The sequence below is a fragment of the Petaurus breviceps genome, unplaced genomic scaffold (genome assembly GCF_028583685.1).
Source record: "Petaurus breviceps papuanus isolate PSGF00001 unplaced genomic scaffold, PetGlider_PUasm1.0 90925, whole genome shotgun sequence".
Lineage (NCBI taxonomy): Eukaryota > Metazoa > Chordata > Mammalia > Diprotodontia > Petauridae > Petaurus > Petaurus breviceps.
In genome coordinates, this window is record NW_027187380.1 from 4,670,421 (window position 1) to 4,685,112 (window position 14,692).

At 48.8% G+C, this 14,692-nt stretch overlaps 3 protein-coding genes across 8 annotated transcripts in view; 1 reads left to right on the top strand and 2 right to left on the bottom strand.

Moving 5' to 3' along the window:
- Positions 1–1,209, bottom strand: part of GJC1 (gap junction protein gamma 1) — a 42,778-nt gene extending 41,569 nt beyond the window's left edge. For 2 of the 4 annotated variants that reach the window (XM_069076143.1, XM_069076146.1), the window contains exon 1: positions 941–1,209. The gene's annotated coding sequence lies outside the window, so the exon portion shown is untranslated. The remainder of the gene's footprint in view (positions 1–940) is intronic. The other 2 variants (XM_069076141.1, XM_069076138.1) reach the window with 1 other exon arrangement.
- Positions 1,210–8,488: 7,279 nt separating this feature from the next.
- HIGD1B (HIG1 hypoxia inducible domain family member 1B) lies at positions 8,489–11,706 on the top strand. Of its 2 annotated transcripts, none has more exons than XM_069076150.1 (4): positions 8,489–8,613; positions 10,108–10,332; positions 10,905–11,039; positions 11,566–11,706. In XM_069076150.1, the coding sequence occupies exons 1-4, from the start codon at positions 8,589–8,591 to the stop codon at positions 11,628–11,630; spliced, it is 450 nt and encodes a 149-aa protein (XP_068932251.1). In that variant the 5' UTR covers positions 8,489–8,588; the 3' UTR covers positions 11,631–11,706. The 2 variants fall into 2 exon arrangements, with proteins under 2 accessions (XP_068932251.1, XP_068932252.1); XM_069076151.1 differs by lacking the exon at positions 8,489–8,613 and adding an exon at positions 8,698–9,339.
- A 647-nt stretch (positions 11,707–12,353) lies between these two features.
- EFTUD2 (elongation factor Tu GTP binding domain containing 2) overlaps positions 12,354–14,692 on the bottom strand; it is a 48,023-nt gene continuing 45,684 nt past the window's right edge. For both annotated transcript variants that reach the window (XM_069076148.1, XM_069076149.1), the window contains 5 exons: positions 14,393–14,511; positions 14,061–14,155; positions 13,411–13,564; positions 13,197–13,304; positions 12,354–12,856 (listed from right to left, as the gene is read on the bottom strand). In XM_069076148.1, the coding sequence (XP_068932249.1) occupies positions 12,761–12,856; positions 13,197–13,304; positions 13,411–13,564; positions 14,061–14,155; positions 14,393–14,511 (572 nt within the window). In that variant the 3' untranslated portion in view covers positions 12,354–12,760. The remainder of the gene's footprint in view (positions 12,857–13,196; positions 13,305–13,410; positions 13,565–14,060; positions 14,156–14,392; positions 14,512–14,692) is intronic.

Below are 14,692 nucleotides of genomic sequence, written 5' to 3' on the forward strand. Positions count from 1 at the left end.
CCCCCCTTACCTGGCCCCCCCCCCCCACCGAAGTCCTCAGTTCTTCCTCTTCCCAGCCCCCGACTCTCGGGGGCGCCCTTTCCTGAGGTGCCCACATTTCTTCCCAGCCCCTTCCCCGCTGCTCGGCCACCCCCACCCCGATCCCCTGGGTCCCTGGCCTCCTCCCTCCCCGGTCCCCCGGCTTTCAGGGCCCCCCTCCTGGCCCCCGGTCCCCTGCTACCGGGCCCTCCGGTTTTTCGTTCCCCTCCTCCATGGATCCCCCAGTTCTTGGTTCCTCCGTCCTTCTGGGCCCCTCCCTCTTAGGCCCACCGCTAACTGACCCCCCTCCAAGACCCCTCTTCCTCCCCAAGACCCTCAGTTCTGGAATTCCCCTCCTCCCTGATGCCTCATTCTCCCTTTCTCGGGGGCCTCCGCTCCCCTGACCCCCCTTTCTCCCAGGACCCCGCGCTCCTTCCCCTTTAAGGATTCCCTTAGCTAAGTTCACCAAGCCCCTATTTCAGGACACCCCATCTCCCCCTTCAGGAACCCCTCAGTCCACTCTCAGGAAACCCCCACATCCCATTCAGAGAGCCCCAGTCCTCCCTCTCACAGGACACCCCCTTCTCCCTTCTGGAACCTCTCAGTCCACTCTCAGGACACCCCATATCCCCCTTCAGGAACCCCTCAGTCCACTCTCAGGACACCCCCACATCCCATCCAAAGAGCCCCAGCCCTCCCTCTCTCAAGACACCCCAGCTCCCTCTTCTAGGACCCCCAGTCCTTTGAAGACACCCTGTCCCTGCCTCCAAGAACACCTCTTTTCAGGGACTCCTTGTCCCCCCTTTTGGACGGGACACCCCGGCATTCCCCTCCCAGTCTCCCCTGGCAGGCCTCCACCCCCCAAGTCTTCTGCTGTCCTACAAGTCCCTCTCCCCCTACACTCAGCCTCCCCGCCACTCACCCGGCCCGGGGCCCCTTGGAGCCCCCGCCTCCTCCTCCTCTTCCTCCTCCTCCTCCTCCTCCTCCGGGCCCCCGGCCCGTCCCGCCGCCGCCGGCCGCCTCATGTGCACCTCATGGTCCCGCCGCCGCCCCGCCCCTGCCAGGGGTGGTCGCCTCCTACGCCGTGAAGGGAGAGTCTTCGGGGCGCGGCCCGTGCCAGTCGCTCCAGCCTCCGAGCCCGTGCCCGCGCCCGCTGCTCCCACCGCCTACTCCGGACCCGCCAAGGCGCCTGCGCACAGGAGACCGAGCCGGGGCTGGGCGGGGGCGGGGGCGGGGGTCCTGCGGATAGAGTAGCGGGGAAGCGGGAACCCGCACCGCCGAGCTGGTGGGGAGTGTGTCCCGGCCTTGGAGGCACGCCCCTTCCACACACCCAACACACGCGTGGTAAATGTGTGAGTGTGTGAGTATGTGCCCGGCTGCATTCCTGCGCTGGGGATCTCCAAGCCCAGATTCTTGGGGCCACGGCTCGAGCTTTTCCCCAGGTCCAGATTCCTGGGGAGAGGTGGGGGGAGGGGTGCCCGGAGCCTGGAGGTCTTCGATAACTCCCGGAGGGTCTAAGGCCAAGGATTGTACGAGTCAGAAGCTGCGCTTTAGGGGGGCGGGGGAACACCTGCAAAGCTGAAAGGACATTCCAATCCTAGTCCCAAACCCTGCACCAGAGCAAGGTCTACAGGAGCCACTTAGCCGGCTCCTCGGTCCGAGGCACCTCCAAGTCTTTTTCTCCCAGAGCCTGACATTTTGCTAACCTAGTTTCCTCCCCCTGAAGGCACCCCTCCTCCCCTCAGTAAAATTCATCTCAGCCAGCCAGCCCCCTGCTTTCCTGATATGTCTTTAACCAAAACAATCTCAGATCTAAGTCTGTTAAAAGACTTCCAGAAAAAAACCCTAAAACTCTCCCAACTCCACATTTGCGGGTTCTGCCGTTCTGCACGTTACTGTTTTGGAAATGCTTTCTTTTAAAACTAAGCTGAATCTTGAATGCTTCGGCTTCAACCCTATTCCTCTCGTTCAGGCAGTTGTGAACAAGTCACTTCTTCCTCAATATCAATCCTTCAGAGATTTGAAGAATATTAAGGGTGCTGGATTGGGAGATTCAAATCTGACTCTGTAATGATCTTGGAAGTAAATCACTTGCCTCTTTCATGGAATGAGGAGGTGAAATAAATGACCTCTAAAGTCTAAGGTTCCTTTCAGATCTATGAGTAACATTGGACAAAGTCACTTCCAACTTTGTCCATTTCTCAGACTCCCCTCTTCCACCTCCCCAGTCTCAATTCCTCGATCTTCCCAGCCTGTTTTCTCATCTGTATAATAAAGGAAATGGGACTATATCCCTTCTAACTGTAACTTTATGGCCCTGTAACTAGCGGGGTTCCCCTTCCAGCTGTCGGTGATTCTATATAATGAGACCACACTGGGGACATAGTCTTTGGTTGCAGCCCTTTAGGGGTAAGGCATTAATAGGCTATGGTAGGTACACGGCAGAATAGTCAGAAACATGGAAGATTCAAAACTATGTCACCCAGGGATCATTGGAAAGGATGGAAGACTTCAAATATTTGAGGGCTGCCAGGGGGCAGCTAGGTGGCAATGGATACAGTACTGGGCCTGAAGTCAGGAAGTCCTGAGTTCTGACACTTATTAACTGTGTGTCCCTGGGAAAGTCACTTCGACGAGTTTGCCTCAGTTTCCTCATCTGTCAAATGAGCTGGAGAAGGAAATGGCAAACCTCTCCACTATCTGCTGAGAAAACTCCAAATGGGGTCACAAAGAGTGGGATATGACTGAAAAAAACACAACAAAAAATGTGAAATGAGGATAAAACTTGTTCTGTGTGGCTCCTGAGGGGAGAATTAGGACCAGTAGGCTGAAGTTCCAGAGAGGCAGATTCCAGCTTAAGATAAAAGAAGAAACTTCCAAGAATGGAATAAGCTACTTCATGAGTTAGCTGGTTTCTCTGTCATGGGAGATGTCTAATGACCACAACAGAGCTGGTCAGTGACAGAATCAGAAGCAGAATCTAGGTCTCTAACTTTCCAGCTCAGGTCCCTTTCAATTCAACTTAATTCAGCATTTACTAAGCTCCTACTATGTGCAATCCTGCACTCTTCTTTTTACCCCACTGGTACCTTATAGGTAAGAAAACTAAGGTTTAGTGGATTGCTCCAGACCCACAGCCCTGTGCTGTTCTGTCCAGAAGATCGTGTGAGTACTCTGTCTGTGGTACACCTACCAGAAGCCTGGAAAAAGAACTTCCACCGTCTAGTGGAGGGACCAGCCCCTCTGCTTTCCAGCTGTGGGTTTGGGGTAGGGAAGAGAGGGAGGAGGGCAGGGATAAGGGGGCGGGGAGGGAAATCAATGTTATGAGAACCACATCACTGCACATTCACCCAAGGCTCCGGGCAGAGCAGGATCAAAGGGTAGTTCTGGAACTGGACAGCCTCTCTGGGACTCTGGGGCTTGGGAATTTCAGGGCCAGCTCACTGACTCCATTGCTGTCACTGTTTCCATTACGAATGTCAGGGCTCTGCCTGACTGGAGAATGTTCACAGAGGGTCTTTTCTGTCTGAGGGGCAAGGAGCAAAGTGTGGGATCTTGGCAAGCTTTCAGGTGGATGCCAAGAGTCCTGTCTACACAGGCTGCCTCCTCCAGATGAAGGGAATCGGTTTACAAAGACATTTTGATTATCCAAGGAAAAGTAATAGCCAACATTTACACAGATAAGTGAGTTATGTAAACGCTACAGTTATTGTTCTCATTTTTGTGGAGGGGGAACCTATGGCTGAGTTTAAGTGACTTGTCCAGTTTCACACAGTGTCTTAGTCCAATACTCTTTCCTCTATACCAGGCTACTTCTCAGTCAAGGAAGGATAAGAACAGGGGTACTGAACTTGTGGTTTCACTGGCCTAGGGAACTCCCAGGTGAGAACACTTCCTCTACCCCATGCAATGAGGCACCTTCTCTGCAATTTGCATTCTTTAAGAGTTGCCTTGAGCACAGAGAGGTTAACTTGCCCAGGATGGATGTCTCAGAGCCAAGACAAGGAAGTACAGAAACCCCAAATTTCAGATAAGGAAATTTCTTCTCTTTGCCTCTTTGGGCCTCAATTTCCCCAAATACCTGCCCCACCTACCTCGTAGGTAAACCATAAGGCACCCTAGAAATGTGAGCAATAATTAGATCTGGCTCCAAATGACTTTAAAATGAATCTCATCCTGACCACCCTGCCCTTGGAGGTGAGGGGACCAGAAGTGTGGAGCTGGCTGACTGATTGGCATCTGTCTGAACTCTCATTCATCCAAGGACATCCTGTCAGCTCCAGAATGTTAATGTGGTAGTCACAGACACAGTGAGGGTAGATGATTTTTATGGAGGAAGAGTGGTTGGTATGGGGGAACTTGTGAGCACTACTATCACCTTATAAATTAAAAGATGGCCAACAAGAACTCTGCAAACAAACTATTCACAAAATAGCAAAGGCAATGGTGAGAGCCCTTCTGTAATTTCTCATGTGGCCAAAAATTATTCCTTCCCTTGCACGCTACAACATGTCTCTTCAGTACTGATAATGTTGGTATCTTTAACTTCCTAGTACTCACTGGGTCAGTTCTAGCATCAGCTCATATAATGGGGCCTCATCTTTACAAGTGTTTCCATGGGTCCTAAAGGTCCACTGGGGCTGCTTAGAACCCATGGTATCTTAGAGCTAGAATGGACCTTTGGGGCCAATAGTTCAACCTGCCTCATTTTACAGATGAGAGTGACTGAGGCCAAGAAAGGTGAAGTGACTCATGCCCTTCCCCCATACAGTTAGTGAGCAGCAGAGACTAGGTTTTCTGAATTCTAATACTATGTGCTTCCTCACATTTGGAGGATTTCTCTAATAGAAGGAATGGGCAGATACATGGCACAGTATATAGAGTGCCAGTTCTGACTCATCTTCCTGGGTACAAATCTGGCCTCAGACTATTACTGTGACCCTGGGCAAGTCATTTAACCCTGTTGGCCTCAGTTTCCTCATCCATAAAATGAGCTGGAGAAGGAAATAGAAAATCACTCCAGTATCTTGGCCAAGAAATCCCCAAATGGGGTCACAAAGAGTTGGGCACAGTTGAAAAATGAATCAAGAGCAATGTGGTATAGTGGATGGACTGTGGAAGGTCTGGGCTCAAGCCCTAACTCTGACCACATTCTACCTGTGTGATCCTGGGCACTCCTCTCAGTGCTCTAGGTAACCAAGATTTTTAACATTTCAGAGAAGGTTCCTACCTGCATTGGTAGGAGTCTCTTCTCCTAGGAGTTCAAATTCCCTTAACCCATGAAATCATACACAGAATGGGCCTCATCCCCTATCCAAAGACTCATGAAAACAACAGTTCCTGCTGCAAACCTGTAACCTTCAGAGATAGCCTTGGAGAAATGTTATTTAGGTCAAAGCATTTGGGAGGGTTCATGCCCCTGAGAATGAGACCTTTTGAGGCATTTATTTCAGGCTCTCAGCATTGTCACTTCATCCTGGAACGCGTAACTTCCCAGGCTTCTCTTTTCTTCCCCCTTCTTACTCCTTAACTTCCTCCTGGTAATATCCTGGTATTTATTCCCATTCCTCCACTTGGTTCCTAATCTCTCCAGCTGGGCTCCTACTCATTCCTTCTCCCTTGTATGCTTCTCTGGGATGTAGGTTCACAGCAGAAGTCATGCAACTCTCACTTTTTTCCACCACACACTCCCAGTTCTAGCTATTGTGTACCACAGGACTTACATATAGCACCACGGTGAAGCAGATAACACTGAGAACACCAAGTATCTCAGCCCTACTTGGCTGCACCAACCATTAAGAAGTGATAGGGGCTGAATAATGGGGAAAGCCAATTTAGAAAGGCCTAGAAACACAAGGTAAGTTAAAAATGGGACTAACCAAGGCTATCTTGTTATTCTTATCTGTTCTTTAGAGATTTTCTATTTCTTTCTTCCCTTTCTCCTGTCACTGAAATAACGGACCTCCTCAGGCCAATGAGTAAGAAGGAATCTGGGTCTCTGTGGCAGAGATTGGTCCAATTCCTCTACTTTTCTATAATGAAGTCTTCAACTCTAATCTCTTTTTTTCTCTGAATTGTTCCTGACTTTGATTCTATATTTCCTAGTTTTCTCCTCTCCTGGTAGTGTCTTCCCTCTGCCTGTCCCTTTAAACTACTGTTCTATCCTCTTACCACTTTTACCACATCCCAGGCTTCTTTTATCCTTCCATTATCCCCCAAGCTCTGTTCAGTAAACCTTCCAGCTCCTCTGTGGCCAGTGTTTCTTAAGTACTGACCAGACTTTTGACATCGTGCAGCTCCATTCCTTCTGTGTTTGACCAAACTCTGTGTGTATATACATATACATACATACATATACAACACACACACACATATATATATAAAAATTTTATTCCAAGTTCACATCCTCTTGCAGGCCCCAAGTTGAGTGGGTGAGTAGTATTTTACCTCTGGTAAATATCTAAATTGGATTAAATCATCAAGGTTGGGTGGTGGGAGTGGAGAATGAACTGCTTGATTCTGTTCACCCTCTACACATTTCAAGTGCCTCTTCCAGGGGAGATCTGTGTAGGGTATTGGAGGAGGAGGGATATGCTCTCTGCTCCAAGTTTTCCCATGGCATGTTTTATCATGCCTAAGAGAGCAAAATTTTTTTGCATGTAATTCGTACATTTCAATGGATCCATGAGTTCATTCATTCAAGTGCTCCCTTCAATAGTGCTAATTATGCTACAAGCTCACAACCCAAATCCTCATGGCTTATCCTGATGCCTTCCTCCGGGTCTTCTGACATTCTTTGGACTCCCCTGCATCATTCTGGTTGTGTTACCCCTCAGATGGTTTTGCAACCAGCTCACTTTCTTTTCCATCACATATTTCTAGATGGTCTTCACGTCATCTCTAGCACACGAGTCATTGTTGAGGGTGTATTGAAACTTACTTATACCCTCCATGTGCAATGTCTTTTTTTCCCCTCTGGGTCATCTGTCATTTTAATTCTGTGGAAATCATGATGCTCCATGATTTACAGCCATACTAGTATCCTTAGTTATATCAAGTGAGACATAAAACAGGGAGACACATTTGCTGAACTTGTTCACCTTTATACTGCACAGGATCTAAATAGAGCTACCTATAGATACTGAGGTCCTTCAAACAGTCCTGTCTGTAGATGACTTTCATGCTTTTTGCATCATGTCCCAGAATACTAACAGGACCACTATAATGAGATCCATGGTCACTCAAAAGAGGTCATTCCACACATGGAAGAAAAGAAAAAATAAGACAACAAAGGGCTAAAGAATGCCTATTGCACAGACTCCCATCTCTGCCATATTTTGGCTGGGCAAATAAATGCTTGTTCCTTTTCTCTCCTTCTCCCCTGTGATACGAAACAGTGAGTTAAAACAGTATCTTTACTTGGAAAGAGGTAGATTCTTACAAGTAATAAAGCTGAATTTCTTTCAGAAAATGTTTTTAAGATCTATTGGTCTAAGACCTAACCTCCACCCTCCTGACACCCCCCCCCCCAATATTAACATGCAATAGTGAGAATTCATTTTAGTAATCCTTCTCTGGACTAGAAACAGAGCCTCTTGGGTTTCATTCTTAGTTCTCTCCCTGGTGGACACAGCAATATCATGTCTTTCTTCTTGGATATCTCTTTTACTTGGATGCAACCTTATTCTCCCCATCTGTCCCTATGCCCTTACTGTGTGACTCAGTCTCCAACACCTGTTCCTACACAATAGCCATCTCTTTCAGGCATACAGCACTACATTGGACAAAGTGCATTTATACATGACATTGTCAAATCTTCATTACCCATTAGACAGAAGGTATGTCCAGAAAGTTTGGGGGACATGTCCAGGCTCGCTCAGCTTTCCACGGCCAACTTGAGACCACAACAGCCCATGTCTAAAGCCTAAATTCTCTACCCGTGTTCTTTCCCTACACTTCCTTGGTCCTCTGGGTATGAGCCTTCCACCCTTCCTCTGTTCCCCTCTTATTGATACAGAGCCCTGAGGGAGAATCCCCATCTGGAGCCTCTGCTGAGATCCCAGATGATGCAGTTGGGAATAAGGGATAGAGGAAAGTGTGAGAGAAAGAAAGAGGCCAGTTCCCACAGACCCTGGGGAGGTGGGAAGGCCCAGGGGATCTGCAGTGACTTCCTGTCCCCTGCTTGGAAATTTAAACCTACCAGTTTTTTATGTTGGGTCTAGGGAGGGGGTGGGGCAGGTTGGACGGCTCCTTCTAGTCTTCTGAGACAAACATTAGGCTGGTTGAAGACAGAGAGACTGGAGATGGAAGAAGGGAAACCTGGGGGAATTCAAGGGCTAAGAACAAAGGCTTCTAGTGGAAAAGGAAATCTCTATTGGTATATATGCTCAAGGCTCATTTTATCGGTAGGCTTCCAAGGGTAGGCTTCCATCGGTAGGCTTTCCTTCTCTTGCTAACAAAGGATGATATGCATTTCCTATAGATCTCTAGGTTCTACAGCCAGTCCTGACAGATGCCTGCCTTGGCCTCTGTCCAGCTTTCTGAAACCTGTCCATGCGTCTCACAAGCAGATGTCCACCAGGAAGCTCTTGAAAGGTGAGAGGGTCTCAGCAGTTTCCACTTTTCCTCCCTAAACAAATCTCATGGGCCAACAGGAATTCTGGAGGTGATCAGATTCTGAGGAAGTTCCTTCTTTCCCTTTCCCTATTCACAGAGTAATTAACTCCAGCAGTTGAATCCATAACCCCCCAGGGTGACAGTCATACTGCCCAGGATCTCCAGAGGAGAGCTATATGGCTAGGATCCATCAATGATTCTAACCAAGCACAGCTGAGTGTGGGAACCTGTGAGGCAGGAGCAGGAAACTGTTTGGAGAGCAGCTGGCCTGTGTGCTGTGGCCAAAAGCATATGCCGAGATCTGGCCTTCTGTAACTGGTGTCATTCCCCCCGCTTCCCTTTCCCCAAACATATTACATTTCCCATTTTACCCCTAATCCAAGGAAGTCTGGCTTCACTCTAATCCTAATGTGTCCATTGGTGCCGAAGATGAACCAGGAAGGCCTAGGTTCCTAATCACTGCTGCCTCCATCTGTTCCCAGCACTTCTCAGGGCCTGGAGTTCCCAGCAAATGGGGGGTTAAGGCTGATGTTCCATTCTTTTCACTCTCCTCCCCTTGCTCGGTTCAAAATCTCCATAAAACCCAAGCCACTGTTCCCCTGACCCCAAAGTGGCAGCTCAGCTCCAGCTCTAAACAGCTTGGGGTAGTGAACACAGGCTCTGGCCCAGCTCTCCACAGTTCTCCCTTTCACCACCAACACTAAGGTATGTTCCCTGTGGTTGAGTAGCCCTCTGCTATCCCTGGAGGGGCAGAGTTCATCTGCATCAGCCCCAGATCCTAGAAGGAAAAACCTAGGTCTCTGGAGGTCCAGATTTGGCAAAAGCTGGATGTTCCAGTGGTTAGAACTGGGGAGCCAAGCATCTGTTGCTTGAAACTTTGGGTACCCCAGCAGAGGTTAAAATGGAGAGAGTCAGGGGACATGGGGGGATGAGATTTTTTCTCTTTCCACCACATGGAGGGGAGTAAAAATTGGGAAGGAAACTGGAAAAAAAGGTGCAGGGGGAAAGGCAGGAGGTGAAAGTACAGGAAACAGGAAAATTGATCCATTTTGACAAGAATATTCAAAACAGCATGTAAATTATAACTGATTAAAATGTTAAATCTCTCTCTCCCTCTCTCTGATACTTTGGCACAAGGGCCCCCATTCATGCTACTTTCAGGTCCAGTGGGACCCATGAAGCTCCCTATTCCCTCCCTCCACCCTCCTCCAATGACTTCTTCCAGACAGCTTGTGATCACAATCTCAAGGAAGGAGCTGAGGGAGGGGAGGGGGGAGGAAAATCACTGAAAGGAAGATGAGGATGGAGAGGAAAGTTACAAGAAGGGAGTTGTAGAGAAAGGCAGTTGGTGAATATGTAAAACAGCAGACAGTGTGGTTCAGCCATCTACTGAAAAGTATTCATTGGTTACTCTTCCAGAGAGGTGGCCATGGGAGGTGAGGGGCCTTAGCTGTCCAACCCTTCTTTTCTCAGCCCAAAAGCCAGGTGAGAGGAAGAAACAAGGAAAGAACAAGGAAGAAACAAATCCTCAAGGATTTGGATTGTGGGAGACATCTATTCAGGGCTGGGCTCAGGCTCCAGCATTTGGGTCCAGGACAATGTCTGCTAAAAAGGACTGGTGGGTGCCACCTGAAGGTGAAAGCAGTATCTCTGAGAAGTTACTGAGGAAGTCCAGGGAGTCACCACTGGTACCTGTGGGTGAGTTTGGGATAGGGATGGGGAAAGTAGCCAACCAAGTTCTTGGAGGCTTAGGGTCCAAATAATGAACATACCAACACCATCCACTGAGCAACAACCAGCGGCTGGTTGATCAGGAGTAGAAGTGTAAGAACAGAGAAGGCGCTGAGGAACAAGAGAAAGGAGTGTTATACTCAAATACTGAGCAACAAAGGAATTGCCAGGGGGGTGGAAGGAAGAGAAAAGTTAGTACACAAGCTACCGGGGTTGGCTGGCACACAGAATCTGAGTAAAATTATATCAAGGGTCAGAGGAGCAAGCATGGATTCAGGTTGGGGGGCGGGGACTCTAAAAATAAATATGAAGAATCAGAAAAAGCTGTCAGGCAACATGGGGGTACTGGCAGTGACTGGAGTAGGGTGCAAGGGTGTGTTGGCTGAAGTGAGTTAAGGTGACAAGGTACAGGATGTTGTGGGGGAACTGAGGGGAAACATTCCAGAGTCAGGCAGGTCTGAAGTCCACTGAAGCCCCCTCTGGCTCTGTCCTAACAGCCTAGGACCCCCTCTGCCTGGGGGCATGCTCTCTTTGCACAGGCCTGGGTGGCTGTCTAGGGGTGACAGCTTATGGCATTTATCGGCTAAAGGCCAGAGGCCCTCTCAAGATGTCTCTACACCTGATCCACACTCGAGTGGCAGCTCAGGCCTGTGCCGTGGGAGCCATCATGTTGGGTGAGTAGGCATCAGAGCAAGGGCCCCCAAAACCTAGCTTGATACCCTGATACTTCAGGGGCTGCAAGAAACCAAACTCCTCCAAACCTTGTAGGCAGTCTAGCTTCCCTGTAGGAGCCACAATCATGGACTAGCCTTCAGGGTCCAGACTCTGTAATTCTTCTCTTTCACACCTATGCAGGTAGAGCCTGTTTTACCACTCAGGGTGGGGAAATGCAGCAAAGTCCAGGTTTGCTTATAGCCAGTTGCTGACCCTCCCACCCCGACAATGGTACATCATCGGTCTGAGAAGCTGGGGGAAGGGATTCTGGGAACAGGGAGAAAGGATTAGGAACAGTCAGGTGTTTAGAGCAGCTGCTGTGACTTGGGGCAGAAAGATGAGAGAGGAAGTAAAACCCCTAGGGGCCCTGAGACAGTGGAGCTGCAGGCTTTTAGAAGCTGTGCTAGCTCCTGATCCCTGGTCAGCTGGAGGTGGCATAAGGGCTTTGACCCCAAGAGGCTACTGCTGTCCTTTCCTCTCACACAGGTGCAGTGTACACCATGTACTATGACTACATCAAGAGAACAGCACATGATGCCGAGGAGAAGTAGGAGCTGTATGGAGGCTGGGACAGTCAGACTTCTTTAACTGTGTCCCTTGTATGCTTCCTTATAATAAAGTGATTCTGAGGATGAGCAACAGTCTGTTCTTAACACAGGGAAGCACTCAAGGAGGTAGTGGTGGCAGCTGGTGTGAGGGTTTAGAAGGAGTTTGGATGGGGGTGGGGTGGGAAGCAATCAGGACTTCGGCCTCTTAGTTCACAGGATCAGAGTTAGAGCTGGTGGGGCCTAGGTGTCTAGCCCTCCCCCTCATTTTGGAGATGAGGAAGCCAAGGCTCAGCAAAATACTAAGTGAAACATCCGGGATTTGAACTCAGATCCTTTGACTCCAAATAGAATCCTCTCCACTCTACCACGATGCCACTGGGGATTCCTAAGGAGGATTTGGGCATGCTGAAAATTTAAGCATAAGCATAATTCCTGAATCAGGAATTTCAGTTCCCTCCCTCACCTCCCATCTCCATCTCCTTCCAGATCAGAGAGTCGATAGAAATGTTAATTTAAGAGGGACTGGGAGTACTAATCCCTTAACAGGCCTCCCTGGGCATCAACAGAGAAGGGGACCTGAGCTAGAAGCCAGAGCCAGCAGGACCATGTATGAGGTTCTATACCTCTTCATCCAAAAGCAAGTACCAGGTATAAAAGCAAGGCTGCACAGATTTAGTAAGAGAAGGAAAGGGATGAAAGGAAAAGGACCAGACAAAGACCAGAATGTTCTGTTCATTTAAAAACAATGTTTAGGGTCAAACTTGTAAAAATAAAATTCCATCTAATCCCAGGACAGGGCTTCTCAGGGTCAGACATTTTCCTTCTCTTCTTTCCCCTTGAGGTTTGAGCCTCACCCCCTCTTTACTCCCTGAGGAATAGAGCTAATAAGCAGAGGCCATGGAGAGACCTAGGAGGTCAAATGTTCCTCCCTTCCTGGAGAGTCTGCAGAAACAGTTTACTAGCTGTTGAAAAAGTCGATAGCATTTCTTCTCTCTCCCCCTCCCCCACCATCAGCAGCTGCAAAGGCAAAGCCACTTGGTCCAACACACCAAAGCTGGGCCTCCCACGCTCTGCTGTCCAGGAAGCGCTGACCATGACTGAGTATGGGGAGCTGTCAGAAGCATCCCCCCAACTCACATGGGGTAGTTGAGAACCACATCCTGCTTGGCAAGCTCCAACAACATAGGATCATCGAAGAACTTGCTGATGCTCACATCCTCACTCAGACCCTAGAGTTGGGGAAAGAAAGGCCAGAATGAGGCCTGGGGAGAAGCTGATCTGTGCTCTAGTAGCAAGGGAAGCAAAGGTAAAAGGTAAGCTCTGAACAAGGTTGCCTGTTTCAGAAAGTGCAATGATTTCTCATAGGGAAAGGGAAAGACTTTTCTGTTTCCCTCCCATCCTAGCAAGAAAGCATTTCCCAGTGCCTGTTGCTGTTAGGAAAGTGGTAGAAATCCCACACACCACGAATACTGCTTTACCTAGTGGTCCACTGAGAGAGGAATCCCTAAAAATGGAGACTGACTTCTATTGAGGACACTGAATACAAGATGGGGGAAAGGGAACATATACCTTCCTACGACGAGTCTTGATCATGAACTCTCGAGCCAGGTGAGGGGCTGGCTGTGGCTCCAGGGGACGGATGACAATGCTTTTATCCAACGGGTCACCAGGTACAATCTAAAACATAGGAGGCCATATATAAGAATGGGAAGGCTCCCATGTCCTGGGGTGCAAACCATCTTATCAGAGTCTTGGAAATGTCTCACCTTCCCCTAAACCTTACCTGCCAGTGGTGGAAAACAGAGAGAGAGAAGGCTTGTCCCTGGGTGTGGGTCCGGAGGTCAGTTTCAAAACCAAATGAGTCAATAGCTGGGATGAAGGCCTTGATGGTATAGAGTGGAGAGCCTGGGATAGGTGCATCCTGTGTCACATGGCCTCTGAGACAGACAGACAGAAGTTGAGCCCCATGCCCTGGGAAGGTGGTTAAGCAAGCACTAACCATTGGCCAACCCTAAAACTATCCCAAATCAAAGTTATCATATTATAAGAAAAAGAAAACAGATGTTATACGTTAAGTAGAGTGTTCCTAGGGTCATAAGACAATCTTCTTTAGACAAGGAGTAAGACCTGGCATACAGCTGGAATTAGGGTTAGAGGCCTTCCTCTGAAAGTCTTGGCTTTCCCCAAGCTGGTGATTAAATGTCCCTCTCTGGAGATGACAAAAATCTAAGGTGGCAGAGGACTTCTTTTTACAGGCAGCTGGGAAAGCAGGACACCCTTTGCTTGGGAGCCCCTGTTGCTTATTCCTTTGGGGAAATTAACTTAGCATACTTGGTTCTGAGTGGTGCAAAAATAGTGCCTTTTTCCTTTCCCACTAAAGTTGGGTGACCTGTCACACTGTGAGTCTATCCCTAGGATGCTAGATTTGCTCACCTGCGCCTGGCCAAGACAGTGTAGACAGCAGAGACACAGTCTGCAGGGGCTTGAACTTCCACAAAGTAGTATGGCTCCATTAGACGAGGGGTAGCCTGCAACAAAGGCAAAATAAAGGAGTTCTCAGGTTGGGAAGAGGTGAAGAAGGGAACCAGAGAGAATGGATGGGCAAGGCCAAGGTAGAAGGCAGGGGCATAGAGTCTCCCAAGGGTTAAGCTCTCCACAGATACTCTCAATTGTTGTTTTGGTCAAGTGCCTTCTAGACATGGACAAGGCATTGTCCCCTCCCGCCCCAAATAAGTAACCTCAACCCCATTATGTCTGTTCCATACCATAAGGAAGGCAGAATAGACAACCCTCCTGGCAGTGGGAATGATCTGGCCTCCTCCCCGGTGCAGTGGTTCCTGGGCAACAACTGCATCCAAGATCTTGAATTTCACGTTGCGAATCACTGGGAATGAAGAGAAAGGGGTAAAGCATGAGATGAAGAGGGCCAAAAGCTGAGAAGTTTCAGTGGTGGTTCAAGTGAGAAATAAAGCAGAATAATTACTGCTCACTGAAAGAGTATGTGACAGAAAATCCTAAGGAGGGAATTCTGCTGGCTATGCAGGGGTTTCAGATAGATGGCCAGT

What these genes read in the sequence shown, in the direction of transcription:
- HIGD1B (XM_069076150.1), top strand. Translation starts at nt 8,589, where the DNA reads ATGTCCACCAGGAAGCTCTTGAAAG. An exon ending in CACCAGGAAGCTCTTGAAAG is followed by an intron (nt 8,614 to 10,107) that starts GTGAGAGGGTCT and finishes TTCTTTTCTCAG; the next exon opens with CCCAAAAGCCAGGTGAGAGG. An exon ending in CGTGGGAGCCATCATGTTGG is followed by an intron (nt 11,040 to 11,565) that starts GTGAGTAGGCAT and finishes CCTCTCACACAG; the next exon opens with GTGCAGTGTACACCATGTAC.